The sequence below is a fragment of the Salvelinus fontinalis genome, chromosome 6 (genome assembly GCF_029448725.1).
Source record: "Salvelinus fontinalis isolate EN_2023a chromosome 6, ASM2944872v1, whole genome shotgun sequence".
Classification (NCBI taxonomy): domain Eukaryota; kingdom Metazoa; phylum Chordata; class Actinopteri; order Salmoniformes; family Salmonidae; genus Salvelinus; species Salvelinus fontinalis.
The window spans coordinates 57,188,205-57,210,796 of record NC_074670.1 but is presented as its reverse complement, the minus strand read 5'-3'; the positions used below and the strand labels follow the sequence as shown (position 1 = coordinate 57,210,796).

General features: G+C 43.0%; 1 protein-coding gene across 4 annotated transcripts in view; it reads right to left on the bottom strand.

The window, feature by feature from the left end:
• Window positions 1-22,592, bottom strand: part of LOC129858186 (ecto-NOX disulfide-thiol exchanger 2-like) — a 321,149-nt gene that overhangs the window by 27,763 nt on the left and 270,794 nt on the right. For all 4 annotated transcript variants that reach the window (XM_055927213.1, XM_055927216.1, XM_055927214.1 and 1 more), the window contains 3 exons: window positions 18,494-18,727; window positions 10,804-11,016; window positions 2,076-2,182 (listed from right to left, as the gene is read on the bottom strand). In XM_055927213.1, the coding sequence (XP_055783188.1) occupies window positions 2,076-2,182; window positions 10,804-11,016; window positions 18,494-18,727 (554 nt within the window). The remainder of the gene's footprint in view (window positions 1-2,075; window positions 2,183-10,803; window positions 11,017-18,493; window positions 18,728-22,592) is intronic.

Sequence of the window (22,592 nt, the reverse complement as noted above, 5' to 3'; positions counted from 1 at the left end):
CCAAAAGGCATCGGCCCGTGCTTACTGAGGTGTAACCTACAGTGTCGCCTGAAATAAAATGTTAGAAATACCCATCCATGTGGTACGCCCACCGTTTGCAAAACACCACAAAAAAGACGGCCGGATTTTACCAATGGGACTTTACGAATGCCCTTCCATCCATTTGGTTTGGTCCACGCATTTACGCGTAGGCTAAACCACCCATTTAAGTCCATTCCCTCATTTTTCATGGCTCTGATATGCGGTAATGATAAAAAGTGATGTAATGGCCTACTTTTTCTTGACATTATGCTTTAATTATTGTGAATGGCTCATGTTTTAGTCTGGCTATATCTGCTACACAATTTATGTTAGATCGTTTTTTTTTGACAGAACGTTGGTGGAGTGCCGCAGCGATGCGTTTCTCCAACAGCACCCTGGAGAGGAGTGTTGGAAATGGACAAACATATTTTGCTGCCCTGCCTTTGACAAAGTGGGCACTGCTTATCACAGGGCAGCATCAGTGCTCACCTAAAAAGCCCATATGCCACTGGTTGTAAGAAATTGTCATTGTTTTGGGGCAGAATTACAAGGTTTTGTGTGTTGTTGTTGGTGCATCTTGGTCAGTTTAGCTCAGAAAATGCAGCTCGTCAATCTGCCGCCTAATCTTGCCTAATGAGCTGACCGGCCCTGTTTGTTATTGCAGGGCTGCACACGTCTGCAAACTTGCCGCAAGACCGCCATTTTGAGTAGCTTTGCGTATGTACGTAAGGTATAAATTAGGCTTTAGTTGTAATTTTCTCTTAGTGAGGAGTGACGTCACTAGTCTACACACACCAACTCACACCTACCTTTAGAGCAGAAGAGTCCCTAGTCTGAGATCAAGACATACCAAACATACCTGCTATATCTCAGAGTGAGTCCATCACGATGTACACACACCCAAACACACAGCTACCAACCCATTACAATTTATACCGTCAGTTACACATTCATATGACACTGTACAAATACAAATTCTTCTCACTTTACAGAATGCCTAAACACTTTCACAGGCAAACTGCATGAAGAGTTTATAATGAATGTGTTCCACTAGTTTGTAATCTATCTCCTGCACTAGGATCTCCAAAGGAAAGATAAACCATCTCCAGCCTGTGATCCATGGTGACTGTTTCAGTGTTGCTATGAGACAGAGATTAGGCAGTTAATTACATACCAAATCTGCTTTTTTACACACTAACACCCTCAGAGATTTGTACCCAGATCAAACTTACCCGTTTGGCCCTAAAATGACAGCAGCGCCACACTTGAGCACCCTCCATTAAAGAGGAAAACATGTTTGAGGTAATTAATGCAGCGGTTGTTGGATAGGAAGTAATGAACAAAATACAGAGAACAAATCTTGCCAGGTTTCATTAGTTAATACCTGTGCATCTCAACATGGAGCATGACCTCGATTTTACACCAAACAAAAACTGAAAGTTGGTTATTTGTTCATCTATTGGAAGAAAGCACAGTCAGTAATAACAGATAGAGAGTATACATGTGTGATGAAGTGTTCTGCACAGAGACCAGTCCAGGGCACTGTGGTTGACTTAAAGGGTGAGTTACCTGTTTCTGGCAGTGAGACTGAGCACTCACCGGGCTGGAGTGGCCGGGACCTGGACCTGACCGGAGCACCCACTCTGGGACTGAACTAAGTAGAGAGCCTGGGTGTAGCCTAACATTCAGTCTAGTGATAGCATTTACTTGACCTCTTAGGCTAGAACTTAATGTTGATGTTCTACCATCTCAGTTCCTTGATACTACTAGAGGAATACCACAAGGTTCCCTTTTTCCATTTATATTAAGATACGTTTTAGGATCATGCTGAGTGTAGTTTTAAAGCTGGTGTTAACTTTAACACTGTTTAACACAAATCATCTTGCCAAGACAACACCATGAATTCCACAAAAAGTAGTTAGAATCCAGAATACTGGAGAGATGGGGATGCTCACATAATGTTCACATAAAGGACACAATAATATGTAGACTATACTGCACTTCACCAGATGATTAGAAGATGTGAATAATTGTAGAAAAAGTAAAAGACCAACCTCTGCTTGCTTGCGCCACATGTCCAGGTTCTTGCGTTGAGCTTTGGAGAAATGGTCCCATGCCTTTTGTTTGGAAGCAGCGTGGAATACAGACACAATCTGCTCAACTGTGGCAGGGGATGCAGGGGCCAGTTTACCGTCCAGAGAGAGAGGGGGCGGGTGGGAAGGAGCAGAGGAGTGAGAAAGTGGAATCAGGTAGGAAGGCACTTCATGTTGATGGGTTTTCAATGTTCTATTCTGTGACCACAGAGCGCCCAACCTAAAACACAAGACGGTGCTGAAAGCTACAGGAGGACCAGACCGCAACCAGCAGGCTCCTGCTCCCCTCTCACCCCCCCAGACAATGGGAAGGCGCACACAAACACACATCCTCCTCCTCTCCTCCACAGGGACATAGACTCTCAGTAGAGCCTGACAGTAGAACAAGGGAATTCTCTAAGAGGGACAGAGAGGCCATCTTATAAAGAGATAAAAGTATCTACCTCTAACTGAAACCCTCTTTTCCTCTCAAACATCTCCTGTTTTTAATGACCACAACACTTCTCACCTTCATCGACTCTCAGATGCTTGGAATGTCACAATCAAAGAGTGTAGATTTCAGACCTAATGAAGGAAAAGCCTGTTTCTATCTATCTGAGAGTGGGGCTGCGTGTCAAATCAGATCCTATTCTCTATATAGTGCCCATAGGGCTCTGGTCTAAAGTACAGTAGTGCACTAAATAGGGAGCAGGGTGCCATTTGGGACAAACTTGTCTCTCCTCATTACTGTCCTCACTGTGGGTTAGATAGGAGCGCTGATCTTAATGTCACTGTATATCTTTAGAGAGGAGGTGTCTCTAACGACCACTCAATAATAAAGACCCTGAAATCTGATCAGATTTGAAAGAGGTAATCTAGAGTCTTGGGGATGAGAGAGATGGTGGGTGGTCTAGTCCCTGAGGAAGAGAAGAGCGAGATTTTGAAAAAGTGAGAGGGTAAGCAACTATGATTCAGAGCTCAAGGTTGGAGGAGGAGAGCTGCTGGAAGACACTTCTGTTCATCACTCCATCCTAACCACACCTGCGATTGACAGCTAGACCTCGTCTTAACCACCCCCAAATTAGTTACCAAAATACCTGTGTGTGAACTCAGAGCAGGGAGAAAGGATTCAATAGACGATAATAGATTAAAGATTGTGAGACTGTGCTAACTTTTCATTTCTCATAATTAGTGTGGGTGTGTGTGTGTGTGCGTCAGAATGACCCGTTTACCTACCTGTTGATATAATGCAGCATCACATAATCACAGATTGTCCAGACAGAGTACTCACACATAACACAGCGATATAAAACTATTCAACAACTCATAATGTAATGTGCGACTGTGAAAAAGCCTGTGAAAATATGGATGTGGCTTTTGTTGACAGATCGACAGTGTGAACCTGTCTCCCGGGACACCTTTTGTTGACAGATCGACAGTGTGAACCTGTCTCCCGGGACACCTTTTGTTGACAGATCGACAGTGAACCTGCCTCCCGGGACACCTTCTGTTGACAGAACGACAGTGTGAACCTGTCTCCTGGGACACCTTCTGTTGACAGAACGACAGTGTGAACCTGCCTTCCGGGACACCTTCTGTTGACAGAACGACACTGTGAACCTGTCTCCTGGGACACCTTCTGTTGACAGAACGACAGTGTGAACCTGCCTTCCGGGACACCTTCTGTTGACAGAACGACACTGTGAACCTGTCTCCTGGGACACCTTCTGTTGACAGAACGACACTGTGAACCTGTCTCCTGGGACACCTTCTGTTGACAGAACGACACTGTGAACCTGTCTCCTGGGACACCAAACTCTGTGTTTACATTTGTATGTGTGGAACCGTAGAGAAAGACAAACTCATGAATACAACTAAGTGTTTGTGTGGATTACTGTGATGGAGGCCTTTAAAAGACAACGAGAAACAGAGCGAGAAAGAGAGAGAGAAAGAAACAGAGCGAGAGAGAGAGAGAGGAGAAAGAAAGAGACCAACTTTGCTCTTTCCAATATTTGTATTACTGTATAAACAGGAACCGATTATGTGGTATATCCAAATATCCATACTAACACAGTACTCAGTATGCACACTACTGTAAGTGGTGTATCACCAAAGATATCTGAACTCATACATGCTCTTAGCATTGGCAGTTGTGAATCATTAATATGACACATTTCACTTCTTCCTTCAGTTCCAGTTGTTTTCATGTAGAGAGGTGTTACTTACTTTGATTCTATGGCTGAGTGGGTTCCTTCAGATGAGCTGTCCACAGACCAATACAGGCTAAAGTTAACCAGAGGAGTTTGTGGGGAGCTAACCTCTAACTGGTGCTTTAACCAGGTAACACAACCATTGGGGAACCTATCACAGAGGACTATTTCTACATGCAGCCCAATATACTGTTCTTATGGGGCCAAAAACAAACTTACCTTCTGTATCATCAAAAAACATTGATCCTAAATACTAGTTCAACACACAAGATGTATACAATAGCAAGTGTATCAAGTGGTTAAAGAGTTGCTAAATCATAGGTGTTTCTTTGTTGTGTGTGTTATCTGTGGCGATTGTTGTGTCTGTCTGTGGCGATTGTGTTGGTGTCAATTAGGGATGTGGGGGTCACAAAATTTTGTCAAGCAAATAACTGGTTGGTCTCACAGTAATTGACCGTTAATTAACAAACACATTTAGCATCTCCTGGTTTCCACACATAACCTACAAGCCACTAATGCATATCTTTGGAACATCTACATTTTAAAAAGACTAATAAATCCATGTAATATAGCCTGGACCTTCACAATAAGTCTATTTCAGAAAAACAGAATAGAATATTATGAGTTGTCCTTATGTTAGGTCGTGATCTGGCTATGCCAAACGGCTGTGGGCTACACTAGTTCATTTAGCAGAGAAGATTTGCTTAGAATTCTGTGGCATTATTTTATATTTTATAATATGAAGACAATTGAACAAAGCTGAATATAATAGAAAGGATATTTTCTCCAAACGATTTGAGGGAGTGCCACATGCGGCTATTCTGTTTTGAGCGTTTAACAAAATAAGTACTCCTATATGCTTAATTTAGAGTTATTAATGTAACTTTAGTTCTACAAACGTTGGGCATGTTTAGATTTTTAATACATTGTAAGGCTGCATGATGCGACTAATGATGATTTGAGTTGCTTGAAAGGCATGAGCTCTGCTTAGTTTTTTTGCACAGGATGTACACACTTCATCAGTCACTCATTCACAATTTGACAAGCACTAATTATTCCTCAAATTTCACGGCGACATCCCCTTTGTGTGGCCGTAATGCACCCTAAAAAAATCTATGCCTTTTGTGGCCAGTGGCTATTCTACCCTTGGCCCGGAGTGCTGCGTTGTGCTCTTCTACCCGAGTGCTGCGTGCACCTCTCACTCGCAAGGCTCTCCATCACGTGATCAGGTATTTCTCACAGAACGTTTATCTTAAAATGTTCATAAACTATTAGGCTATTTGTAAAGCACTTAATTAAAAGTACTTTAAAGTACTACTTAAGTAGCTTTTTGGGGGGTATATGTACTTTACTATTTATATTTGACTACTTATACTTCACTACATTCCTTAAGAAACTATTATACCTTTTATTCCATACATTTTCCTTGACACCCAAAAGTACTCGTTACGTTTTCTTAGCAGTACAGGAAATTGGTCCAATTCACACACTTATCAACAGAACATCCCTGGTCATCCCTACTGTCTCTGATCTGGCGGACTCAATAAACACACAATTATGTCTGAATGTTGGAGTGCGCCTCTGGCTATCCGTAAATTTAAAAAACAAGAAAATGGTGCCGTCTGGTTTGCTTAATATAAGGATTATATGATTTATTATTTTACATTTTGATACTAACGTATATTTCAACAAATACTTACTTTTGATAAAGTATATTTTAAACCAAATACTTTTACTCAAGTAGAATTTTACTGGGTGACTTAAGCTTTTTTCATTTTCTATTAACTTCTTAAGGCTGAAGGGGCAGTATTGAGTAGCTTGGATGAAAGGTGCCCATTGTAAACGGCCAGCTCCTCAGTCTCAGTTGCTAATATATGCATATTATTATTATTAGTATTGGATAGAAAACACTCTAAAGTTTCTAAAACTGTTTGAATTAAGTCTGTGAGATTAACAGAACTCATATGGCAGGCAAAAACCTGAAAAGTTCCACTTCCTGTTTGGATTTATTCTGGGGGTGCCATATTTTCAACCAAGCTCTCATTGAATATAAAGAGAGATATGGATGGGTTTTCACTTCCTACGGCTTCCACTAGATGTCAACAGTCAATAGAACTTAGTCTGATAACTCTAAATTGAAGGGGATTCGAAGGAGACAAGAATGAGTAATCACTGCCATGAGGTGCTCACGCATTGAACTGGCGCGTTCACGTGAGAGTGAGCTCTGTTCCTTCTCTCAATTGAAGTCGATTTAATTCTCTGGTTGGAACGTTATTCAAGATGTATGTTAACATTCTAAAGATTGATTCAGTACATCGTTTGCCATGTTTCTACTGACTAACGGAACGTTTGGACATTTCGTCACGTTATAGTGGTCGCGCTTTGAGACTTTGGTTAGGGTATTTGGTAAACAATTCGAAAGTAGCTAATTTGACATAAATAACGGACATGAACGAACAAATCAAGCATTTATTGTGGACCTGGGATTCCAAGCACTGCATTCTGAAGAATTCATCAAAGGTAAGGAAACATTTATCATGTATTTTCTGGTTTCTGTTGAGTCCAACATGGTGGCTAATTTGGCTAATCATTTGAGCTCCGTCTCAGATTATTTCATGGTTTATATTTCCGTAAAGTTTTTTTTAAATCTGACACAGCGGTTGCATTAAGGAGAGGTATATCTATAATTCTGTGTGTATTACTTGTATTATCATTTATATTTATGTTGAGTATTTCTGTTGAAACGATGTGGCTATGCAAAGTCACTTGATGTTTTTGCAACTAGTGAATCTAACGCCTCAATGTAAACTCAGATTTTTTTATATAAATATGAACTTAATCAAACAAAACATGCATGTATTGTGTAACAAGAAGTCCTATGAGTGTCATCTGATGAAAATAATCGAAGGTTAGTGATTAATTTTATCTCTATTCTGGTTTTTGTGAAAGCTATCTTTAGCTGGAAAAAATGGCTGTGGTTATTGTGGTTTTGTGGTGACCTAACATAATCGTTTGTAGTGCCTTTGCTGAAAAGCCTATTTGAAATCGGACACTTTGGTGGGATTAACAACAAGATTACCTTTAAAATGATATAAGACACATGAATGTCTGAGGAATTTTAATTATGAGATTTATGTTTTTTGAATTTGGCGCCCTGCACTTCGACTGGCTGTTGTCATATCGATCTCGAACGGGACTGCAGCCATAAGAAGTTAAGCTATCTTTACTTTTACTCAAGTATAAAAATTGGGTACTTTTTCCACCACTGTCCTGTTGTAAAGATAAGCAATGTGCTTAATATTAGAAAAGTTGAGAAATATAGTAGGCCTAGCCTATAGAAAGCTGATGGGATCCTCTTTTTAATAGAGGCAATCACTCTGTATTCTCACTCAATTGCATAGTCTATAGAAATGTTGCACAACATGAGCTCATGGGCTCTCATGAAGTGTTTGATTAGATTTTCAATTACATTGATGTCAGAGTGATTAGAGGGACAATATAGTGCTGAGTACCAGGCAGTTAGCAAGTAGGCTACTAAGGACCATCGGCAGCATCAGAAGCTTGGAGAAGCCTAATTACCGTGACTAAACGATCACGTGGCATTTGACTGCCTTCACGACTTGTGACCGCTGGTGTGGCGATAATACGGTCACCGCAACAGCCCTAGCGTCAATCGTATTCAAGTGTCACTGAAGCATGTCACTGAAGCTGAGTTTTCATGAATCCTACCATAGAAAGAGTACTTAGTACATAAAAAGTTACTGTATGTGCTATCAATATTTCACAAAGGCCCAATGACAGGTCATTGCCATTCAATTATCACTTGAGTGACTTCAAATAGTCCTTTTGCAAGGTAGCGCCACCCATCACAGGTTTCCTGCAACCTCAGACGTGTATCTCTCTATTCCCCCCAGGTGTATGTGAGTATATGACAGTTGTGTTAAATCTTGATTCTTAGTGTCAGGCATGTCACAGCTGTGAGATACAGAGAGGCTGCCACAGCGCAAGTTGAAGCAGGTTTATAAAACTATGTTTTTTCCCTTTGTAAAAATGAACAGGAGGTAAAGCTGAAAAGCTGACAGACAAGAGTTCCGTCTATAGACTACCAACATGCCCCTGGGTAGTCCCGGCCTCAAGATAAACAGAGAGGCAACATGACACAGGAGTTCCCTAGTTGGAACTCAACATGGGAATAGGAATGGGATATGCACTGGGACTTTGTGGATGATACTATGTGAATGTCTCTGGCAGACCCTGGTACTACGTGAATGTCTCTGGCAGACCCTGGTACTACGTGAATGTCTCTGGCAGACCCTGGTACTATGTGAATGTCTCTGGCATACCCTGGTACTACGTGAATGTCTCTGGCAGACCCTGGTACTACGTGAATGTCTCTGGCAGACCCTGGTACTACGTGAATGTTTCTGGCAGACCCTGGTACTACGTGAATGTCTCTGGCAGACCCTGGTACTATGTGAATGTCTCTGGCAGACCCTGGTACTACGTGAATGTCTCTGGCAGACCCTGGTACTACGTGAATGTCTCTGGCAGACCCTGGTACTACGTGAATGTCTCTGGCAGACCCTGGTACTATGTGAATGTCTCTGGCATACCCTGGTACTACGTGAATGTCTCTGGCAGACCCTGGTACTACGTGAATGTCTCTGGCAGACCCTGGTACTACGTGAATGTTTCTGGCAGACCCTGGTACTATGTGAATGTCTCTGGCAGACCCTGGTACTACGTGAATGTCTCTGGCAGACCCTGGTACTACGTGAATGTCTCTGGCAGACCCTGGTACTACGTGAATGTCTCTGGCAGACCCTGGTACTACGTGAATGTTTCTGGCAGACCCTGGTACTACGTGAATGTCTCTGGCAGACCCTGGTACTACGTGAATGTCTCTGGCAGACCCTGGTACTACGTGAATGTCTCTGGCAGACCCTGGTACTACGTGAATGTCTCTGGCAGACCCTGGTACTATGTGAATGTCTCTGGCATACCCTGGTACTACGTGAATGTCTCTGGCAGACCCTGGTACTACGTGAATGTCTCTGGCAGACCCTGGTACTACGTGAATGTTTCTGGCAGACCCTGGTACTACGTGAATGTCTCTGGCAGACCCTGGTACTATGTGAATGTCTCTGGCAGACCCTGGTACTACGTGAATGTCTCTGGCAGACCCTGGTACTACGTGAATGTCTCTGGCAGACCCTGGTACTACGTGAATGTCTCTGGCAGACCCTGGTACTACGTGAATGTCTCTGGCAGACCCTGGTACTATGTGAATGTCTCTGGCATACCCTGGTACTACGTGAATGTCTCTGGCAGACCCTGGTACTACGTGAATGTCTCTGGCAGACCCTGGTACTACGTGAATGTCTCTGGCAGACCCTGGTACTACGTGAATGTCTCTGGCAGACCCTGGTACTACGTGAATGTCTCTGGCAGACCCTGGTACTACGTGAATGTTTCTGGCAGACCCTGGTACTATGTGAATGTCTCTGGCAGACCCTGGTACTACGTGAATGTCTCTGGCAGACCCTGGTACTACGTGAATGTCTCTGGCAGACCCTGGTACTACGTGAATGTCTCTGGCAGACCCTGGTAGTACGTGAATGTTTCTGGCAGACCCTGGTACTACGTGAATGTCTCTGGCAGACCCTGGTACTACGTGAATGTCTCTGGCAGACCCTGGTACTACGTGAATGTCTCTGGCAGACCCTGGTACTATGTGAATGTCTCTGGCAGACCCTGGTACTATGTGAATGTCTCTGGCAGACCCTGGTACTACGTGAATGTCTCTGGCAGACCCTGGTACTACGTGAATGTCTCTGGCAGACCCTGGTACTACGTGAATGTCTCTGGCAGACCCTGGTACTATGTGAATGTCTCTGGCAGACCCTGGTAGTCTAATAGTTCTGACTGATCCAGGGTCAGCTTTACAGCGGTCTACAGCGAGATCAGCGGCTGACAGTTGCTCTCCTCAGACAGAGGTGTTAATTACTATGAGAGACAGGAAGAAGGGGAAGAAAGATGGGAGATGGAGAAGTGGCCACTCTGGGCCTAATTAAGATGCGCTGAGAGAGGTAGCTAACAGCTGCCTAAATAACCTGTTCAATGTTATTGCTGCCATCACGGGCCTTTACCAGGCAAACTGCCCCAAATCTACTCCTACAAAGAGTAATCCCATAGAGTGGGTCTTCAGAAGTGCTGTCCTCTGTTTGTGTGCAGCCATGCATGTGTGTGAGTGTCTATTTGCAGAAAAGACCATCTCTGTTCCATGTCCCTGGGTATTTGATCCATCATGTATGGAGCACTGACCTGGAACTTGTGAACTTGTGACATGAAAATCACTTGAGGGTGGAGAACGTTTAGAGGGACAATGTGACGTTGCCTCAAAGGGAACGCCACAAGTGATTTGATGTTGACCCTGACCCTGTTTTGTGGGACATAGTTCTCTGTGTGTGTGTGTGTGTGTCAGCCTGGTTTTTACTCACATTGTGCCAGGATGCCAGACAGGGCGGTCTTGAACTTGTCCTTGGCCACCTCCAACTCCTTCTCGTGGGCAGCCTTCTGACTCATCAGCTGGCGGATGTGGCTGTTGGACGACTGGATCATGGAGTAGAAGTTGTTGGCGTTACGACGGTTCACCTCACCGCGTTCCACCCAGGTCAGCAGCACGTGCACCGCCTCCGCAAACGCTGCCTCATCTGAGGAGAGGGTTAAGGTAAGCCTTAAGGTTAAGGTCAGTGGTTTGTTTGGGGTAAGGTTACGACTAGCAGCGAAAATAAATGCAAAGTTAGGTTAAGGGTTAAGGGATATGAATCCATTTGTGGTTTGAAACATAGGTAGGAATTAGAACGTACATTTATGAATTCAATAACAATTAATTCAATAGGATCTCTATGGTCTGAAAGTTCTTCTGTCCTATTTATCATGGCATGAGAGAACTGAGAGGAAAGGCGATACAGAGATGGCAGAGAAGCAGGAAGTCACAGATTTTGGCAAACAACCCATTTCAAATCAAATTGTATTTGTCACATGCGCCGAACACAACAGGTGTAGACCTTACAGTAAAACGCTTACTTAGTAGACATTAACTGACAACGCAGTTTAAAGAAATTACCCCCCCCCAAAAAAGAAAGAGATAAGAATAACAGATTAAAGAGCAGCAGAAAATAACAATAGCGGGGCTATATAAAGGGGGCACCGGTGTCGAGGTAATTTGTACATGTAGGTAGAATTAATAAAGTGACTATGCATAGATAATGGAGTAGCAGCAGCATAGAGAGGGGCGGGCAACACAAATAGTCTTAAGTCTTATGTCTTGGGGGTAGAAGCTAGATTTGGCGCTCCGGTACTGCTTGCCGTGCGGTAGCAGGGAGAACAGTCTATGAATAGGGTGGCTGGAGTCTTAAAACAACTTTTAGGGTCTTCCTCTGACACCGCCTGGTATATACAGTTGAAGTCTATAGTTTACACACACTTATGTTGGAGTCATTAAAACCACTACACAAATTTCTTGTTAACAAACTATAGTTTTGGCAAGTCATTTTTCCAACAATTGTTTAGACATATTATTTCACTTATAATTCACTGTATCACAATTCCAGTGGGTCAGAAGGTTACATACACTAAGTTGACTGTGCCATTAAACAGCTTGGAAAATTCCAGAAAACTACATCATGGCTTTAGAAGCTTCTGACAGGCTAATTGACATCATTTGAGTCAATTGGAGGTGTACCTGTGAATGTGTTTCAAGGCCTACCTTCAAACTCAGTGCCTCTTTGCTTGACATCATGGGAAAATCTAAAGAAATCAGCCAAGACCTCAGAATTGTTATTTAGACCTCCACAAGTCTAGTTCATGCTTGGGAGCAATTTCTAAACGCCTGAAGGTACCACGTTATTCTGTACAAACAATAGTACGCAAGTATAAACACCATGCCGTCATACCGCTCAGGAAGGAGACGCGTTCTGTCTCCTAGAGATGAACGTACTCTGGTGCGAAAAGTGCAAATTAGTCCCAGAAAAACAACAAAGGACCTTGTGAAGATGCTGGGGTTAACAGGTACAACACTATCTATATCCACAGTAAAACAAGTCCTATATCGACATAACCTGAAAGGCCGCTCAGCAAGGAAGAAGCCACTGCTTCAAAACCGCCATAAAAAAGCCTGACTACGGTTTACAACTGCACATGGGGACAAAGACCGTACTTTTTGGAAAAATGTCCTCTGGTCTGATGAAAAAAAATAGAACTGTTTGGCTATAATGACCATTGTTATGTTTGGAGGAAAAAGAGGGGGGCTTGCAAGCCGAAGAACACCATCCCACCTGTGAAGCACGGGGGTGGTAGCATCATGTTGTGGGGGTGCTTTGCTGCAGGAGGGACTGGTGCACTGCACAAAATAGATGGCATCATGAGAGGGAAAATTATGTGGATATGTTGAAGCAACTTCTCAAGACATCAGTCAGGAAGTTAAAGCTTGGTCGCAAATGGGTCTTCCAAATGGACAATGACCCCAGGCATACTTACAAAGTTGTGGCAAAATGGCTTAAGGACAACAAAGTCAAGGTATTGGAGTGGCCATCACAAAGCCCTGACCTCAATCCTATAGAAAATGTGTAGGCAGAACTGAAAAGCGTGTGCGAGCAAGGAGGCCTACAAACCTGACTCAGTTACACCAGCGCTGTCAGAAATGGGCCAAAACTTATTGTGGGAAGCTTGTGGAAGGTTACTGGTGCTTCCTGCTTAACTTTTTGCTTGTAAGCAGTTATCAGGAGGATAGAATTACAGTCATATTTGCTAAATGGAGGGTGAGGGAGAGCTTTGTACGCATCTCTGTGTGTGGAGTATAGGTGGTCCAGAGTTCTTTTCCCTCTGGTTGCACATTTAACATGCTGATAGAAAGTAGGTAAAACGGATTTAAGTTTCCCTGCATTAAAGTCCCCGGCCACTAGGAGCACTGCCTCTGGATGAGTGTTTTCCTGTTTGCTTATGGCGGAATACAGCTCATTGAGTGCAGTCTTAGTGCCAGCATCGGTCTGTGGTGGTATGTAGACAGCTACAAAAAATACAGATGAAAACTCAAGGTAGATCGTTTGGTCTACAGCTTATCATAAGATACCCTACCTCAGGCGAGCAAAACCGAGACTTAGGTATCGTGCACCAGCTGTTTACATATATAAATAGGCCCCAGCCTCGTGTCTTACCTGATAGTGTAAACCCGCCAGCTGTATGTTCTTAATGTCATCGTTCAGCCACGACTCGGTGAAACATAAGCTATTAGTTTTTAATGTCCCGTTGGTAGGATATACGTGTTTTCAGTTCACCCCATTTATTTTCCAGTGATTTAATGTTAGCTAATCTGTCTAATCTGAGGTGAGTAATCGCAGTTCTGATATCCAGAAGCTCTTTTCGGTCATAAGAGACGGTAGCATCAACATTATGTACAAAACAAGTTAGGAACAATGCGAATAAACAAGAATAGCATTGTTGGTTAGGAGCCGATAAGACGGCAGCCATCCCCTCCATCATAGCTTATTAGAGAAACAAGTTCCTTCATTCAGCCCAAAGCTGATAGCAGTAGAGGAGATAAACAGAGGGAGGACAGGGAAGGGAGGAGAGAAAATAGTGATATCTTCAATAAAATCCCGAAAATGTATTGTAAATGGCACCACAGGCTCTGGCTCTTCTCCAGTACTGCTCTGCATGTTAACTAGAGGGCAGTGGATGGTAGCGATGTGAATATCATGTTTCAAATGCCTTTGTATGAACAACAGTGGTTGTTTTGCATTATTCATGTTTGGGGTTGTAGGCTGATAAGGAGATGTGAAGAGACGAGTGTTATTGATTTTCATTGTTAATAACACTGGTGATGTCCTCGTTCCCATTACCCATAAGCAATCCGTTACGTCGCGCCGGATGTTACGCAGTGAAAACGCAAGTCCACCTTGCAGTTGAAAGCTCTGTTGCGATATGGACACCGCATACTTTGAAATTCATCCACACCGGTTACGTGGGTTCTTACCTTTCCAACAAGTCAGTTCGTTACATTTCTGCCCTGTTAGAGCTGCCTTGGTCAATTGCAAGTGCTGTTATTGTGAAGTGGAAACGTCTAAGATGGTTTTGTTCTCTGTGGTCTCTCATCACGGACAAAATGAAATGGTCCAGCCACCCAGATGGTGTGGTGAAGGCGGCGCAACAGCGCCTGTTCAACCTCAAGAGGCTGAAGAAATTTGGCTTGTCACCTAAAACCCTCAAACTTTTACAGATGCACAGTTGAAAGCATCCTGCCGGACTGTATCACCACCTGGTATGGCAACTGCACTGCCCACAACTGCAGGGCTCTCCAGAGGGTGGTGCGGTCTGCACAACGCATCACCGGGGGCAAACTACCTGCCCTCCAGGACACCTACAGCACCCGCTGTCACAGGAAGGCCAAAAAGATCATTAAGGACAATAACCACCCGAGCCCCTGCCTGTTCACACCGCTACCATCCAGAAGGTGAGGTCAGTACAGGGGCATGAAATCGGGGACCGAGAGACTGAAAAATAGCTTCCATCTCAAGGCCATCAGACTGTTAAACAGCCATCACTACCAGAGAGACTGCTGCCTACATACAGACTTGAAATTATTGGCCACTTTAATAATGTCACTTGAATAATGTTTACATATCTTGCATTACTCATCTTATATGTATATACTGTATTTTATACCATCTATTGCATCTTGCCTTTGTCGCTCAGTCATTGCTCTTCCATATATTTATACATTCTTATTCCATTACTTAGATTTGTGTGTATTAGGTCGTGGAATTGTTAGATTACTTGTTAGATATCGCTGCACTGTTGGAACTAGAAGCACAAGCATTTTGCTACACTCACAATAACATCTGCTAACCAATAAAATGTGATTTGAAGTGTCAAAAGTGTTCCACAGGGATGCTGGTCCATGTTGACCCCAATGCTTCCCACAGTTGTGTCAAGTTGGCTGGATGTCCTTTTGGTGGTGGACCATTCTTGATATACACGGGAAATGGTTGATTGTGAAAAACCCAGCAGCGTTGCAGTTCTTAACACAAACCGGTGCGGCTGGCACCTACTACCATAACCCATTCATAGGCACTTCAATATTTTGTCTTGCCCTTTCACCCTCTGAATGGCACACATACACAGTCCGTGTCTCAGTTGTGTCAATGATTGAAAATCCTTCTTTAACCTGTCTCTTCCCCTTCATCTACACTGATTGAAGTAGATTTAACAAGTGATATCAATAAGGGATCAAAGCTTTCACCTGGATTCACCTCTTTACGCTACTGCTACTCTCTGTTCATCATATATGCTAGTAACTTTAACCTTATCTACATGTACATACTAACTCAATCAGCCTAACTAACCGGTGTCTGTATGTAGCCTCGCCACTTTCATAGCCTCGCTACTGTATATAGCCTGTCTTTTTACTGTTGTTTTTATTTCTTTACGTACCTATTGTTCACCTAATACCTTTTTTGCACTATTGGTTAGAGCCTGTAAGTAAGCATTTCACTGTAAGGTCTACACATTTCACTGTAAATTCTACACCAGTTGTATTTGGCGCACGTGACAAATAAACTTTGATTTGATTCACCTGGTCAGTCTATTGCATGGAAATAGCAGGTGTTCTTAATGTTTTGTTCACACACTAAGATGGAAAGAGCTTTTGATTTATTTAAGGTGAAGCCCCCAAGGTGTCATAACCAGAGGTCCCTGAGGTGTTTGTCTGTATCTATAGAATGATGTAGGTTTCCAGGCTCTCCACAGTCACTAGTCCTCCCTACCAACTACAGGTCCATTATCAATACACACACAATATCTACACTTGTCAATCACTGACAATGACCAGGGCCCAATAAAATATCATATCAGGACAAAATGAGAGTTTATCTGCTGTATAGAAGCAGCATCCAAAATGGCACCCTTTTCCCTATATAGTGCACTACTTTTGATCAGGGCACTAGTTTAAAGTAGTGCACTATATAGGGATTGGGTGCCATTTGGGACGCAGAAAAAACATATTTTTCAGTATCATTCAATGCATCTATACAGCAAGGGGGCTAAGTGGCTTATCAAAGAAACCAATATTGATGAGGTCCCTAAGATTCACAAAACTCACATACAGTAAAAGCATAGGAATGTGTTGAAGAGATGTATGGTTACTAAAACTACTGCCTGGCAGCTCATTTTCATATCTAGCTTCTCAGCTAAACTGAAAGTAGAGAAGCCACATTCATTACTTGGCCACTGCTCTGTGTAGCAGTTAATGGAGAACGTCTCAAGGTATTTGGGCTAAGATGGCAGTGAGGCTAACTGTCTGCTCTCCTCATCACTAATTCACTAAACATGATGTTGAGCTTCTTTCCACTGGAATCCTAACATTCAGAAGTCTAAGTTGTACAAGTTGTGGGAGGGGATATTTATGTACTTCAGCAGTGGGGACATGCTTTACACTATCTTTAAGCATATAAATACACAAACAGATTAAAGGGATTCTATACAATTAAGCCATTCTTCTACTTAGCATTGGCTCGTGAAACTACCACAAACTTCCTTCATACACGTGGAAATGGTATCCATGAGTTCATCTGCCTCTGTGAAAGTACAGAATCACACTTTAAGCCTCAGAGAAGATGGGGCTTTTGAGTCTACAGCTTCTTTAAATCCAGAGACAGATTCATACTCAGACGGATAGACAACATCAAGCTCTGTAGTGTGTCAGGAGGATTTGTCAACCAAACTAAACCCAGAGGACCACAGTGGAACACTGTACATTGTGTACCGGTTGATCAGCTTGATGTGAGAGCATTTTGAAGTTAAACCTTACTAATGCTTGTGTACTAAAACATCTGTGTTTATGCCTGGACTTTGGGTTTGAGATAGTTTATATGACAAACATATATAGGATAGAAAAGTGTTTGCGCGCATTAATAGAGGCCTGTCCTGACTGTGTGTGTAGAATGACCCCATGATGTCTGGCCGCTCAGTCAAGATTGACAGAAACTGACTGGTTCCTCTTGATCGGAGACAGACTAAAGGTTATATCCTGCACACCAGTAACAGAGCTATTGTTCTGTCTGGAGCCTGTTTCTGGGCCAAAGATTCATGCGTTGTGTGTGTGTGTCTGTGTGTGTGTGTGACCAGTACAACCATACATCATCTGGGCCGACAGTCAAAGGCGCTTGCTTGCCCAACTTGGGGGAACCGTAAAGCTACTGTTAGAGGAAGTATGTCTGGAGTGACTTCCTGTCATTCTGGCCCCTGTTGTTCTCACTCAGTTGCGACAGACTGAGGCAACCTTTTCACCCAGTTGTCTCCCCTCACACACACAGGGTCACGTGTTTTGCAGATGCTTGCATGGGGTAGCTTGACTATCAAATGATCCTGTACTCTTTGTACAGGAGGCTCTCACTCCATCTCACCTGCGTGGGCGGGGTCAACGAGCCTCATTATAATTATTATCATTATAGGTTTTTATAAAAGTATTAGTCTTGATTGATTGATTATTGATTTTGCCTCTCCTCATTAGTTAAAGGTAGAATTTCCACCACATTGATAATGTATGAGTTTTGTATTCTGTGTGTGTCCTTGGGTGTGTTTATATTCTCTGTGTCTCTCTCTGTACTGTGTGTGTGTGTGTGATAACATGCATGTGTCTGTGTGCTGTGTGTGTGTGTGTGTGTGTGTATGTGAGAACATGCATGTGTCTATGTGCTGTGTGTGTGTGTGTGTGTGTGTGTATGTGAGAACATGCATGTGTCTGTGTGTGTGTGTGTGTGTGTGTGTGTGTGTGTGTGTGAGAACATGCATGTGTCTGTGTGCTGTGTGTGTGTATGTGAGAACATGCATGTGTCTGTGTGCTGTGTGTGTGTGTGTGTGTGTGTGTGTGTGAGAACATGCATGTGTCTGTGTGCTGTGTGTGTGTGTGTGTGTGTGTATGTGAGAACATGCATGTGTCTGTGTGCTGTGTGTGTGTGTGTATGTGAGAACATGCATGTGTCTGTGTGCTGTGTGTGTGTGTATGTGAGAAGATGCATGTGTCTGTGTGCTGTGTGTGTGTAAATGTTTCAATATCTCTATTTTGTGTGAATGTGTAAACGTTTCAATATCTCTATTTTGTGTGAGTGCGTACTATGTGTGTAGCCCCACCTTTGATCTTGTCCCCCAGCAGGCTACACTCGTGGTCTGTGTAATGGACGATGGGTGGAGGGGAGGGGGGTCTGAAACGGTCCTCCTCCATCCTCCTGCGGTGTCTCTCCTCTCTGGCATACAGGCGCTGACGACACTCCCACTCATACAAGTCGTCTCTGGCCTGGGCAAAGTCCACATGGAGCCGCCCTGTGTCCTTCTTGTCTGTACTGGAGCCCAGACGCATACGGTAGCCTGGGGGAAGAGGAAAGGGGGTTGAGGGGAGAGAGAGGGGGGAGGGGAGAGAGAGAGAGGGGGGGGAGGGGAGAGAGAGAGAGGGGGAGAGAGAAAGAGAGGGGCGAGGGAGAGAGGGGGGGAGAGAGAGGGGGGAGAGGAGAGAGAGGGGAGGGGAGAGAGAGGAGAGGGGAGAGAGGGGAGAGAGAGAGAGGGGGGAGGGAGAGAGAGGGGGAGGGGAGAGAGAGGGGGAGGGGAGAGAGAGAGGGGGAGAGAGAGGGGGGAGAGAGACAGAGAGGGGGGAGGGGAGAGAGACAGATAGGGGGGAGGGGAGAGAGGGGGGGAGAGAGAGAGAGAGCAGGGGAGGGGAGAGAGAGAGCGTTAGAACCAATTGGTAACATCACGAGTGACATTTCACTCTGCTAAACGTGCAGGGCGATAAAGCGCTGTAAATACCCACAAACCACTTTCTATCAGACACCTGCATCTCTCTCCTGACATCCTCTATTTGGGTTGAAACGATCTATCCATCCATCGTTCCCCATCCCTCTGAGGCTCTCCTCTTTTAAATCTGTTGGTTCCTCTGTCACAGCTGCATCCCAGCTAAAGTAGCTTTGTGGGGTTGGAGTAAACACCTTTCTGTTCTCAAACTAATTCATAGAGAAGACTTAGAGACTAATTGGTCCTCTAGTGACACCGTAGCAAACACGTCTCTCTCCTTTTCCCTCCTTTCTCCCGCTCATCTTTCCTCTCTCTCTCCCGCTCCTATTGGTTTCTCTTTCTCTCCCTCCTGCTTTCTGCTGTCTCACTCTTCAGTCTCTTTCACTCCTCCTCCTCTCCATTGCTGCTCATTCACTCAAATGACCCTGGGTGAAAACGGACGCTCTCACACAAACACGGCCTGCTCTTTGCTTCAGGCTCACAGATGTGATTCAATATTTCATAGCGAGACTTGAGAGCTCTGTGCTGCTGGACCACTAGGCCGATGGACTACTAAACTGTAACTAGAATGGTCTGCGGGACTGGTGGTGGACATAATGCATGGGACAGTTATCCATTCTTACTGAAGAGAATAGCTAGGCCAAGTCACTTGAGACGGCTACACACACGGGTCAGTCTCACAAAACTCACATTTGAAAAAAGAAGTGTCATTTTTCACAAAATGTCCTTTTGGATCACTTATATTAGGATCTGTACGTATTTATTTGATCATTATTGTGTTTATTGATAAGATATTATGCATTTTTCAAGGGGGGGGGGGTGGTAATGTTAAAACAAAACTGAATGGTCAAAATGTTCATCACAGTGGAGTTATCACAAAACGTCCACCAACAGGCCTTGTTTATCACCAAGAAGCCAACATTATTTACAAATAGGCCTACCTAACGCAACTACGCTGTAAGAGGGGATACGGAGCATATTTCGAATTATTTACCACACATCATCGCCATCAACAGTTGGAGAACAAAGGTACTGATTATAGAAATGACTGCAGTTGATATAGACTAATAGACTAGACTAATAAATACACTATTTGCTTTCATCAAAACAATGGTTTTGTTGCATATTTCAGTCTGGAACCTGCCGAGGTTTAGGGGGGCTGTAACCTTTTCTAAATGGCACACTACAGCAGTTCACAAAAAAGCCTGAAATAGACGAGCCACATCTATTATTCCAAAACTGCAGCTCGTGGTTGGAACACATACTTCCCTACTTTTAAATCAACCAGTCCATTTTGAATCTGTGATAAAGCTGTTGTGATTTGGCAATGAATGTAGCTTGTCTACAGTGTTGTTTGTGTATTCCATCAGATACATTATATTTCTGTTGGCCTAATGGGAGCGGTCGGAATGAAATTGAGTAGGAGAAAGGGAACAGAGACTGTAGGGAGAAGAACTGATCACTTGGCTAGGTTTCTTTTTGTTGAGAGTCCCTAATGCACATAACAAATGGAAGGAATACTAGAGTCAACATGAATTAACAGTTGTCTTTGGGACAAAATTTCACCTGCCCAGAGAGTTGCATAGTTTGCCATTGAAAAACTGTACTGATCTCTATCAGAGATTCAGAAACCCAATACATCAGACTTCCATAATACTAAAAGCACTGCTCTTAATGCAATTGACTAAAACACCCCTTATTTCAGTATAGTACTGTAACTACATGCATGTATTTTCAAGATTCAAAAGTGAACGTAAGCGGAAAACAAAGTTACTCATTTTTTAAGCAATAAATGATCCAAGGTCTTTAAAGGTAATATTGGTGTACCATGACGTGGATGTGTGGTTGTAAGGTATTTTAGATGTATTTCTGGATTGAATGGGATCCTATGGGCAAATGCCTAACAAAGTATCTAAATATGTGAGATACGGACCAAAAACTGGCTTATGATATCAAATAACAGTATAAGTAAGTGCTAAAACAGGTACACATGTCAAAATGGGGCATATCCTAATTTAAGTGGCAGGGTTGCTCTTTGCTCAAATTGCAGATTGTGGCTTAAAGTAAGTTAAATAGGGTTTATACACGCCATATTTCTTGACAAACTATCAAATAATACGTTCAAATCAGGAAGACTGGTCTGAATGGTTGTTTAACTTCATTAACTTCTAACAGCCAGTGAAAGTGCAGGGCACCAAATTCAAACAGAAATCTCATAATTAAAATTCCTCAAACATACAAGTATTTCATACCATTTTAAAGATAAACTTGTTGTTAATCCCACCACAGTGTCCGACGAAAGCACACCATCTGATTATGTTAGGTCAGTACCTAGTCACAGAAAAACACAGCCATTTTTCCAGCCAAAGAGAGGAGTCACAAAAAGCAGAAAGAGATCAAATGAATCACTAACCTTTGATGATCTTCATCAGATGACACTCATAGGACTTCATGTTACACAACACATGTATGTTTTGTTCGATAAAGTTCCTATTTATATGGTGATTTTGCAGAGAGTCACATCAATTTACAGAAATACTCATAATAAACATTGATAAAAGATACAAGTGTTATTCATGGAACTTTAGATAAACTTCTCCTTAATGCAACCGCTGTGTCAGATTAATTTTTTTTAACGGAAAAAGCACACTATGCAATAATCTGAGTACGGCGCTCAGACACAAAAACAAGCCATACAGGTACCCGCCATGTTGTGGAGTCAACAGAAGTCAGAAATAGCATTATAAATATTCACTTACCTTTGATGATCTTCATCAGAATGCACTCCCAGGAATCCCAGTTCCACAATAAATGTATGTTTTGTTCGATAAAGTCCATAATTTATGTCCAAATACCTCCTTTTTGTTCACGCGTTTAGTTCAAAAATCCAAATTCATGACGCGCAGGCCAGACAAAAAGCCAAAAAAATTCCATTACAGTTCGTAGAAACATGTCAAACGATGTATAGAATTAATCTTTAGGATGTTTTTAACATAAATCAAAGGAGAATTCCTTTGTCTTTAGAAACAAAAAGATACGCAGCTACCTCTCACGGGGGAGCACCTGAGTGAGCTCATGACACTCTGCCAGACACCTGGTTGAAACAGCTCTCATTCCCTCATCCTTCACAGTAGAAGGCTGTTGACATCTAGTGGAAGCCTTAGGAAGTGCAATATGACCCCACAGACACTGTATATTGGATAGACAAACCTACAAACCTCAGATTTCCCACTCCCTGGTTAGATTTTTTTCTGGTTTTTGCCTTCCATATGAGTTCTGTTATACTCACATACATCATTCAAACAGTTTTAGAAACCTCAGAGTGTTTTCTATCCAAATATACTAATAATATGCATATATTAGCTTCTGGGCCTGAGTAGCAGGCAGTTTACTCTGGGCAACTTATTCATCCAAGCTCCTCAATACTGCCCCCAGCCATAAGAAG